Genomic DNA, 12573 nt, shown 5'->3' on the forward strand with positions numbered 1-12573 from the left:
ATATAGACTAATCTATTTGGTTTATTATGTATAAAGAAAAATTCAATTTTAATTTTTTGAATCTACACTTACTTATTATATTTCACTAAATTTGTATTTCAAAATAATTAAGTATACTCTTAAGTAAATAAAATAATCATTTGTAATTATTAATAAGGAGAAATTTAATTATCTTTTTTTATAAAAGAATTTATTTTAAGCGAAAAATGTTTTTTTTCAAAGATATGCATTGATACATTATGAATATAATTGATATCGGGGGAGGGGTAGAGATCTTCCATTTTTCTTTCTTATTTTTTCTTATATAGAGTGCCCAATACAACCACTAGCAGAACCAAAAAGAGAACGACCTTAGGTTATGTATATGTAGAACATAATTTATATGGTATAATAATAAAAAAATAATAATGTATAAAATAAAATTACGAAAAATATTTTTTAAGTAATGCATAATTTTTTAATGAACTGAATAACATTTATTTTTAAAAATAAATAGAATGAACTATATACACAAAACATTTTTCATTTCAGTGTCAGCCAAGAAGTTTGTATTTTAGCGGTTCGGGGAGTTTGAAACATAGAAAAAAATTAACTTTTTTTGGAGGGAAAAGTATTAAGGAAATAAATGTAAAAATTAACATAAGACTATTATACACTTTTTACGTATCTAGTCACATTCTGGATAATTTTTTTAATTAGCATCGCTCTATTATTATAGTTATTTCTCTATTATATTTTTTAAGACATTATATTTATTATATTCAAAAGATAATGCATATAAATTAAATTTGTTTTTTTAAATTATTTTTAAAATATGCAAAATCAATACGCCTATTAAAATTTATGGACAGTGTACCATAAATATTCATGGCCATTAAATGTGGTCCAACAAGACAGCGATACGCCTATTAAACTCCTACTTTCTATTACACCAAATTCGGACACCTAATTTTTACAAGGCAGACACTATACAATTGTAGGCTGCCAACCCATTTTCTTTAATAGATAATCTTTGTCTGTGATAAAAATTTTAATTTATAATTTGTAATAGATATAAAATTTTAAAAATAATAATAATTTGAATTTTTGTAATTATAAATTATTTTACTAATTATGAAATTAAAAAAACACCTCATTTTTATTCCTTTTTTTTAAAAAAAAAATGAACTGTATGAATTGAAAGAGAAATAAGTATTTAATCTACTCAAGATATATATAGATCTCCTTTTCCTCCCACGAACCTCAACAAATACCTGTCATGACAATCTTTTATTGACCAAGCTATCGAAAAAGTAGAATTCTGTTTGATTATAAATTTTGTATTATATTTAATTATTTAAAGGTGTGAATAAAATCAAATAAAAAATAACATTAATTACAAAATTAAAAGAAAAAATTTGATTAAAGATTTGATTTTACTTGATTGATATGAGAAGAAAACTTTGATTATACTTGAGTTGGTTTAGTTTCAACTTAAAAATGACAACGCGAGACCAAATCAACCCGACAATATATATATAATTTTTAAAATTTATTATATACAAAAATATTTACTTTCATATAATTTATAAACATTTTTTATACATTTTCATAAATTTTGTTTTTAACATATTATTCAAGTTTGACATAAATTTTTGAATGGTCCAATAAAAATTATAGTCTATAAATATTAGTAACTCGAATTAAACTTAAATCAATACTCTTTCCGTTCCATTTTATATGTCACATTTTACTTTTTACTTTGTACTTGTATTAAGAAATGATGCAATTTTACTCTTCTACCCTTATTAATTTTTTTGGAACTCAAGTTCTCAATTAATGAATATCAATTAATTTATTTTGATTAATTAATTTAACCAATGAATATGAATCATTTACTTGACTTTTCTAAGTTGGTCAAATATATATTTTCAAGGCTAACTACAAGGGTAAAAAAATAATATGGTAATTTATGCATTAATTTTATAAAATGACAAATATTATCGACCAACTACTTATAAAAATGACTAATATATAAAATGAGACGAAAGAAGTACTAAGACTAACAAAAAAAAATCAAGTCAACAGTGAAAATAACTATAACGTTGAGTATTTTTCTTTAGTTTTACAATGATTTACATAATTAGAATACATACTCTAAGTTTAGTTTGTCATTAATACTTAGTCATGTTAATTATGCTAATTAGACTTGTTTTAGTGTGATTTATTGTATTTTAAAATTATGATAATTCTCATTAGGACTTATTTATTTGTAATATTTTTTTTTATGCGACTTAAATATTTTTTTTATTAGATATTTTAATGTCATTACTTATATCATATTTTGGTAGGACTAAAAAAAATTTAAAGCACAAGTTAATATTTGTATGAATACTTTATCGAGAAAATCCTAAAATTCAAAAAAAAAAAAAATAAGGATGAAAAAGCCTGATTTTATTGATTTGATTTGGTTTCTAGATTTAGAAATCCAACACAAATAATTTGAGTAGGTATATAAAAAAATCCAAACCAATTCAATCTATATACACCACTAGCTGTTCAAAAATACTTTTAAAAATATATATATAATATGATTTAAACATGATATATATTTCGAAATTGAGTTATTTTTAAAAATATAAAAAATTCAGGATAAAATTTGAAAAAAATATATAATAAAAGTGAAGAGATTTTGAGTGGTTTCTACAAATTTAGAATACAACTTTAAATTACGGTTGAAATTTTATAGATATATAATCATTTTTATATATAATAAATAAAGTAATTATTATTGAAAAAAGAAAGTAAAATTTACTCCCTGCCAAACAAGTCTTTTAGATGAGGGAAGAAGCTGCCGTCCAACCTATAACTACTACTGCACATATCCATTTGATATCGTCAACCAAATGCCTATCAACTTTAGCCGGACTTGATAACTTCTATACTCTGACCCTTTATGATGTAATTTAATATAATCTTTTTAAATTATGGATATAAATTATAAATTATTATAATCAAAAATAAAATAAATAAATATGTTAAATTTCAAATTTAAAAAAGTGAATCGCGTCCATGAAATATTAAAGTAGATTTTATACAAATTTTATAGTGTTAAAAGCTAATTATGTCATATTTTTCTTCTTTTTCAAATTATAAAAAAAAATTAAATTTGATGGAGTTTATATACATTCAAAAGTCCCGAGATACATTGCGTCTCAGTTTCAGCAACATCTCTCGACGTTTTGATATATCGAATCTCGATTTTGGATATATCAAACAACATCCTGATACATTGCATAAAGTGTCGTATTTGAATGATACATCGTGTAGTAGAATTCGAATACAATTCAAAACGTCCCAATACATTGCGTCTCAGTTTCAGAAACACCCCTCAAGATTTCAATACATTGCGGCTCAAATTCGAACAGATCACTCAACGTCCTGATACATTTCGTAAAATAATGTATTGATACATTCGTAAGTAATATCTCGACGTACGTCCCAATACATCGTAAAATAATATATATAACTGAAATAAATATATCACTTAAAATAAAATAATTTGTAATTTTTTCCACATGGAAAGAAATTTTAGAAAATATAGTAAATAAGTTATGTATTATCTAATTTTTACCAAATCCACTTAGCTTTAATTATCATAGGGAGAAATGATATATATATATATATTTCAAACTATTGTAAATAATATGTAAATATCTTTCGTCATAATTTTGGATATTGATACTTTTACTGTTCAAAAAATAGAGTATATAAATAAATATACACGTATCATAATTTTATTCATTATAGGAAGAAATGATATATATATATATATATATATATATATATATATATTTCAAACTATTGTAAATAATATGTAAATATCTTTCGTCATAATTTTGGATATTGATATTCTTACTATTCAAAAAATAGAGTATATAAATAAATATACACGTGTCATAATTTTATTTCATCAACTTTATATTTATTAAATATTAAATCGATAAATAAAATTACATCATATATTCCTATTTAATCTTTTCCAAAATTATAACAAAAATATCTACATGCTATTTAGTCATTTACAATAATACGACGGATGATATATTTGTGTACCACTTGCGAGTTGTGTACCACTTGCGAGTATATTTATCCTTTGCCCATTATAATTTAATATTTATATATATAAATCCCACGGACCTCAAAACTTATTAATATATATTATTGGCCTTCACCTTCGCAGGAAGCTCAACAAAAATCTGTCATCACTGTGCAATCTCGTGTCGACCTAAGTAGCAGAAAAATGGCTCCCATCGCCGTTGGTGACGTCATCCCCGATGGTACCGTATCTTACTTCGACGAGCAAGATCAGATGCAGACCGTCTCAGTACACTCACTTGCTAAGGGCAAGAAGGTCATCATCTTCGCCGTTCCCGGAGCTTTCACTCCCACTTGCAGGTTCTAATTTATTTTATCCTTTTTTCTAACGAATGGTGAATCCGATCTATGATATTTAACTATGAAATGTTGTATTCAGCATGAAGCATGTGCCTGGCTTTATTGAAAAGGCTGCTGAGTTGAAGTCAAAGGGTGTCGATGAAATCCTCTGCATCAGTGGTATCTTTCTTCTCCATCTATATTTAATTTTTTTGTTTCGTTGTTTAACTTTTTAGCGATCAGTAAACATTTACCTTTAAGATCTGAGGAAGCTTCTTAGCGATTGAAAGTTCCTATGGTTTGAGTTTTAGGCTCTTTTGCAGAGTATATATCTTTTGGAAAGATTTCACGTGGTTATATGGCAGATACCGCCAATCAAGTTCTCAATAAAACTTGTTATAAAATGAACTAAAGCTGATAAGAATGACTGGAAGCTTTGTATTTCTTTTTCTTCTTGGTTTGAAAAATTCAAAATTCAATCCTCATTGCATTTTAAAGCTACGGAAAACAATATATGATTTTTCATTGCTTTACTCGTAGCAATAAGCACAAGGAGTTGAGAATTTGTTCTGAGGTGGGTTGAAACTGGAAACTCTCGGGAGTTAATGCTCTTCTTATTGTTCTTGAAAAAATACCGTCACTGTCTAGTTTACCACTGTGTAACCACCGTCATGCTTCATGTCTTCTTCACCTTTTTTCTTTATGTGAGCTTAATGTGGAGTTCTGCAAATTTTCCACTCTTCATTTGTTGCATAATTTAGAGGGAAAAAAGCACAGTTAGAAGGCTCAGAAGTAGGGACAACTTTCTTTTCTCACTATTTGTTTTACTCTGCTGATATCTTTTGCAATTTATATGTAATGGAGGGGAAAAGAGTGTAGGTGTGTGTAGATAGCAAGCGAAATATGAATATACTTGAATCCTGAGCTAGCTTGTTGAGTTAAAAGTTGGGCCAATTAGGATTCAGATTAGCACGTCTTGATACGTCAGTTCCTCCCCATAAGCAGAGTTACTTGATCATATCTTATTGCCACTACTACCTTTTCCCGAGGACTATATTTGTCAAATGTCATGATTGCTATGTGAATTGCCAGAAGAGTGGTGCCTTCTTGGTCTCACTGTCAAAATTACAAAGTTTGATTGGTATTCAATGTCCCATGTTGAGTGAACCACGTGATTGGTTTCAATGTTCCATGTTGAGCGAACTAAGCAATTCAAAACAACATCAATATTCCCAACAAGACATAAAAATGGGTCTGGAATCGAGGGAGAGAAACTGAAAGATGTTTTGGGAATATGAACAATAACCTGCAGGAAGTTAAGCTTAAGTGTATTTTGTTGTTCTGCCTTTGGTGTACAAATGTCTACTCCAATGAAACTGAGTCAATCATAGATGTTTTAGGATCCATTTAGATTTGGTTTAGTTTTTTGGGTAGATTATACTTCCTTTCTGCTTTCGTAAATATGGTTTTTCAGTACTACCTAAGTACTATGTGAAATACAAATGTTATAGTTTTTAAAAAAAAAGGGTCTGGAATCTAAGTGAAGAGAACGAAAACGAAGTTGACCGAAATAATGAGCAAAGCTGAAGGTTCCAAAGGTACATATCGTGCACTAATTTAGTGTGCTTTATAACCTCATTAGCCTACCACTCCTTGATATCTGTCTAGTAGGTCAATGGACAAATATAACTCCTGGACTTCGTTATTTTTTGTTTATAACTCACAAAATATTAGTCAACACTAGATTTCTTTTGGTAGGTTTAGGTGTTTTTTGGGATGAGGTAAGTGGATTCAAGGCGGAATGGTATGATAGACTCTTGTACTTGTGTGAGTTTGTATTATGGACCATTCTATTTCATCATTTGTCAATTGAACTCTTTAACTCAGTGAAACTAAGCATTTTAAACCCCTTTCGCTGTGTGTGAACTTCAAACACTTGACAAAAATGACATATCATCGTCCACATCACATTTTAAATGACACTTCACTTGTTATGATTTTTTTTAAAAAAAATCTAATTTTTTTCTTTCTTTTTCACTTCATTCCTCTTTCATCCCTCCACCTCTCCCCATCTTTTTACATTAGAGATACTACCACAACCTTCCATTTTCACTAGTATCATTACATTCCTAAAATAACTAACAATTATCATTCTATTTTTTTTTCAAAATTTCTTTCATTCACAACTTTTAATCGTATTTCTTTTACCAACATTCACATCTACAACTTGAACCACCATAAATCTCTTTTCCCATTAATGTTAATAAATAACCATTAAAATACATCAATATACTCTAATATTATTTGTACACAATTTTACATAACAAATTTCACCTAATTTCAAAAAAAAATTTCAACAATCACTTTTCATCTTCCATGATTGTGGAATTTTTATCACTTTATGGGTTATAAATTACCCCGAAATAAAAGGAAAATATAGCTCTACAACAACAATGGAATTTCGTTTCTATTCCCGAAAGAAAGAAAATTTGAAAAAAAAAGAAGAAGAGAGAAACAAAAAATTGAAAAGGACCGGAAAGGGGAGAAAGAAGAGAAATGGGGTTTCAGAGTAGAAAGAAAAAAAATGGGGACAGATCATGGGTAGGGTGGGAAATTAAAGAAGAAAGAACTGAAAAAAAAGAAGAAGTTAATTTTATTACTTTTTATCTTTTTATGTATTTTTAAAAAGAAAAAAATTATTTTTTGTCTAAAATTTGATGTTTTGCGCTCCTTCTATGCGTGACTTGACACATTTGTGTTAACTCAATAATTAAATTGCCACATAAGCTTAGTCAACGGTCATAGAGTTTCATTGATTGAAGAGTTTAGTTGACAAATAGTCAAGTAGAAGAGTTCAGAATACAAACACATATAAGTAATAAGGTCTATTAGACCATTTCACCTTCATTAAAAGGCATCAAGAATTATTTATAGGAGTCGATTTGGACCAACTTAAAAAGCCAACTGGACATTTGTCTCACAAAAGATCTCTAGAAGTTGAAACTCCATCAAAACATATTTTGTTCCTTTCTGTCTGTAAACACCCAAAGATAGCACTAGGGATCATCACCGAGATTAGTTAAGTGTGCTATATTATAGGGCTTAAGATTAGTTAATTGGTAGTTTATGATTACTTAATAAGGTATTAGTTAGTTGTTTTAAACAAAATAACTATGAACTTGCTAAACATCCCTAATAACTAAGTGTTGGAGTAATGTTTTAGGAGTTATGTAGCGTATTAAGTTAGTTAACTATATCGCTTCATTAACCTTGACAACCGTTTAGGCTTGGTCCGTTAATGGGGATTATATAGCGCACCAAATTAGTGTGCTATAGGTAGTTTTAAGAAACTTAAATTTTTGCCCATTATTTTGGTCAACTTCGTCTTTTTTCACATCACTTAGGTTCCGCACAAAATAATAGTCTAAACAAGGGAATCGTGTAGATAAAATTCACAAGTGATACAAGCCACAAGGCAAAAATACCAAAAAGAATCCTCAAGATTGGGTACAAACTGAATCATGAGCTACTATGAGCCGAATAATACATCACTGTCCGAAAAGAATTGTATAGTAAAGTTAGCAACTTTAGCCATCGGCGAAGAAAGTTGATATCTCACCACTGTCCACTGCAACTATAGCCAACTCTTGAACCCTCTCGCATGGTTCATAGGTGCTCAAATTTAAATATGCTCATTGGGAAAAAAAGGGAGGGGTGAGTACGGGAATTACTCAATAATATCACGAATTGTGCCCAAGGAAATAGAGGTGAGGTCTTGATACGAAAGTACTTTCTAAAAATAAACATGTGCAGTTATTATAGATAATGAAGTGCACTAATATAGTCCAAGTAATCCACATATCAAAATATGAGTAAGAATAGGGGTGGCAAATGTGTGGGCTGAGTCATGTTTTGGTGGGTCAAAATGAGTTAGGTTAGTGAATGGGTCACAACTCATAACCCAACAGGCTCAAAATTTATTTGGGTCCCAAATGGGTTGGGTTAAAATGGGTTAAATTGCAGGTTATAACCTAACCTGCCCAAGTAGATAATACAGTGATAAGATGTCCTTAAGTTTGTTAAACTAATTTGATCTACCACTAATTCCACATGACTTTCACTTTTAAGTAAAGATAGAACTAAAATTGCAGAGAGCTGTATCTGAATAAAATATATATTTACTTTTAAAAAACAAATAAATTGTATCCATACCATAATACCCAAGTTCAGATGATGAACAAAAACCAAAATCAGTTCTGTGTTCGAACAATTTCACAAAAAAGTGTACTATGTAAAAGAACAACTTACCTTTTTCATCAATCATATAGTGATAGAGCTTACAGAAAGCAAAAGCAGTAGATCCATTGGATGTTGTTCACCTTCGCTGAAGCTGAGTGTTGTTACATTGCTATTCAGTTTATGAGTTGATTATTGACTCAAAATGACCCATGTAGAAGATGGGTTAGTTTGGGTTACAACACGTTGAGTCAACTCAAAACATGTGATGACCCAACCTGTAGAATCACTGCTGCTTAGGTTGGACAGGTTTGAGTTAATTTTGCCACCCCTAAGTAAGACATATTTATGTATATGCTGAAATATTACATTTAATTTATGTATTATCACATCAAGTATGCACGATTAATATGGAACTTTATCCATAACCAGCCTTGTACAAGTGTGCAACTATCCATCACATCAACGGGCACCCCATGCCCATTAGATGTGTGTACCCCGTCATGATATCTTATTCCATGTTTGCATTACTTGTGCAGTCAATGACCCCTTTGTGATGAAGGCCTGGGCAAAAACATACCCTGAGAACAAACATGTAAAATTTCTTGCTGATGGAGCTGGAAAATACACCCATGCCCTTGGGCTGGAGCTTGATCTGTCGGATAAGGGGCTTGGTGTTCGATCACGAAGGTATGCTCTTTTGGTTGATGACCTTGAGGTGAAAGTAGCTAACATTGAATCTGGAGGGGAGTTCACGGTCTCCGGTGCTGATGAAATCGTCAATGCTCTTTAAGCTTATCACTACTGCCTCCCAAGTGTTCTGGCTCTACAATGAGCTTCTGGAATCTATGCCAATAATGTTTTTGATATATCTGTAGTCGCTAATATCAAACTTTGTATGAAGAATGCTTTGTGGAAATAAGAATTTCTTGCTTTACTAATGTATTGGAGGCAAAGAAACTGGCAATATGTAAAATTGCTCTGGGGTGAGGTGTGGACAGTAGCGTTGTAACAAAAAAAAATATTGAGATCTCGCAAATTATTCACTCAATTTGCAACAGTATCTAGTTCACAAATTAAGGCTATACATGTAAAAATTGGCTAAATCTTTTGTTATTTTTCATGAGGACTGAAATTCAAGTAGGAACTATATAGTATTTCAATCATGCTTACTTTTTTTAAATTATATTTTTGAGGGGTATGGGAACGGAAAATAGAAGAGATGGAACCAATTTTTTTGGAGCTACTTTCACATAGTAAACACAAAATTCATATTTGTATGTTATAAAAAAATTTGCATAATTGCGCTCCATAGCAAATATGACTAGGTTATTTCGCAACACATATATACAAAAGAAGCAATTGTATAATTCGCTGGCTCCTTTTTTAGATTTGTATAATTTCGCCGCCAGTCTATTTGTATAGTGATTGCCAGTCTCTCGTTTGCATAAATCGTTGACATCCACTCAATTCAATTTCATCTATTTGTATATCTATATAAAATTTGAATTTATATATAATTGAATCAAAATAAAACGTTTGTATATCAAACAATGTTCTCTCTCTCTCGCTTTACACAAACCTAAATTATACATTGTATTTTGTATAATTTGTGTTTGTATAAAACGAGAAAGAGAGAAAGACAAAAGAGAACTGGGCAGGGGTATGTTTGTATTGTATAATTATAAAAGTATAGGACGAAAATATATGTATTTGCATGTTTGTAATAATTTTCTCTCGCTTTATACAAACAGAAACACAATTTATAAATTTTTGATTGTATAAAGCGAGAGAGACAGCGACAAAGGGAGCGAGCAAGAGAGTGAGGGTGGCGAGCGAGAGTTTTAGAGAGAGACGAATGACAAACAATTTGCTACATGGCACAATTAAATCTTAGTGTGATTATACCATTTAATTTGAATTAATAGTTTGACATTATATACAATTTTTCCTCTTTTTTTTTCAGCTGAAAATTCATGTAGTCACAAGTTGAACTAGTATGACCCATTTGGCTACAAGTATTTTTCACATTATTATTATAATCAAATAAATATAAATAAACTTTTTAAAAATGAATAAAATGAATTTCTAGCCCAACCATGAAATAATTTTTTTTTGTGAAAATCAAATTTTTTCTAGAAAATCATTTTGACGATTAATTATACAATGAAGAAGGATCTAAAATACCCTCATAGTATCAGATTGGTAAAAAATATTACCCGTTAACCTTTGAGGACCTATTTTGCCCTTTTGACTAACGGACTACTTAGCCAATATATTTAATTATTTCATTTATTACGTGGCATGTTGTTATTGGTTGGAAGCTTAATTAATTTAAGCCGAATTTGTGTGACCCAAGCCATCCTATCCATCCATATCCACCGTCTCATCTTCAAAATACCCAACCCATCTAAATAAAACAACAATTACCCATTTCTTTAAACAAAACAATAAACATTTCCCAACTTCTATCAGTTTTTGGAAGTCATAGGTTAAGTCTCATACATGTAAGTGTGAATTGATAGCAAAATATTTTACTGCTATGACCCGTGATAATGGTGGACCTCTATTAATCAAAATGTTGTCGTCCTGGCTCATTATCTTGTGGTTATTGGACTGCATCGATAGTAAACTTTCAAGTCATGTGTCATTGATAACTCACAATCAAAAGATTGAATTAAATTATGTTGGAATTCTGACCCTAAATTTGCCTAAGGTACAAACATATTTTATATATTCCTTTCCAGATTACAACAATTATGTTTTGTAAATCAAATAAAATAAGGACACAATTTTATGGTGGAAAAACCTAACTCATAAAGGATAAAAATCATGACCTACACCTCTGTAGGATTTAACTTCACTTTATTAAACTTTGAGCCTCAACAAAAGATTGCAAACCCTATGTAACCCAAGGAATTGTAAACTCTAATTCCTAGCTAAGATATAAACTCTAATTCCTAGTAACCCAAGACAAAAGCCCCCAAGTTTAAGTCTTCTACCGTCTGTTAAGTTTCTCAAACTTATTAGACGAATCCTACACACACTTAATTGTAAAAATACTCTTAACTACAATCTTACAACTTTTTCCTCACAAACTCGCAACACTCCCCAAGTAAATCTCAAAACTCTCTCAAATTCTTGATCATATTTTGATCTTCTCTCTATGTAAGAGCGCAATTTTCTCCAGCAAAACTATCGCCCTATTTATAAATTTGCACTTGAATCCAAAAACTATTTCAACTAGAAATCTTACTTGTGCTCTACTTCCTTTTTCTCTTGAAACTTAGAAGCTTATGTGTAGGATTCCTACTTCGTGTGGAACTCCTAGTTCAACTCGTACTTGTCTTCAGTTTTCTTTCGTGACTTCACTTTGATTTATTTACTTCTTGAACTCTTTATTTACTCCCTTTATTTCCTTATTTACTTCGGCTTCCTAGTTTGTCTAGTTTTCCTATTTGATTAAGAAGATTATGTTGCATGCGAACTCCTTTATAAAAGGAAACTTTCTTACTGGTTGCTTGTCGAAAAAGTAATACTTTCACAACTTAATAACTTCTAATTCATGTGCTTGACATTCTCTTTATCCAAGTCGGATTCAGTTTGAAAGGAACATGTCGTGCAACCAGTTTCTTTCATCTGTTCCTCTATTTGTCAATTATCAAAATGTTTCTCGTTCTAACAAATTCTCCTTTTTAAATGATGACAAACCATTGCTTCTTGTGTGAATAGATCAATCTGTGTCATTTCAGTTTCTTGAACTCTTTATTCAAAGCAAACACATTAGAGGATCAAGTTAGGTCAATTGGGTTATAAATATTAAACAAGCATCCACTTCCCCCTTTTGACATCATAAAACACTATAAAGGCACACACCACACTAAGAGAAGCAAATTTGATACTCATGGCCACTTGCTATAG

The 12573-nt window shown here is 30.1% G+C and overlaps 1 protein-coding gene across 1 annotated transcript; it reads left to right on the plus strand.

Annotated features, from left to right (window-relative positions):
* The first annotated feature begins 4184 nt into the window (after positions 1-4184).
* LOC107026200 (peroxiredoxin-2B) lies at positions 4185-9715 on the plus strand. The gene is made up of 3 exons (XM_015227081.2): positions 4185-4437; positions 4517-4596; positions 9192-9715. Exons 1-3 carry the CDS (start codon positions 4283-4285, stop codon positions 9443-9445), a joined length of 489 nt encoding a protein of 162 aa, XP_015082567.1. The 5' UTR covers positions 4185-4282; the 3' UTR covers positions 9446-9715.
* Positions 9716-12573: the final 2858 nt, after the last annotated feature.

Source organism: Solanum pennellii, chromosome 7, assembly GCF_001406875.1.
Source record: "Solanum pennellii chromosome 7, SPENNV200".
Classification (NCBI taxonomy): Eukaryota; Viridiplantae; Streptophyta; class Magnoliopsida; order Solanales; family Solanaceae; genus Solanum; species Solanum pennellii.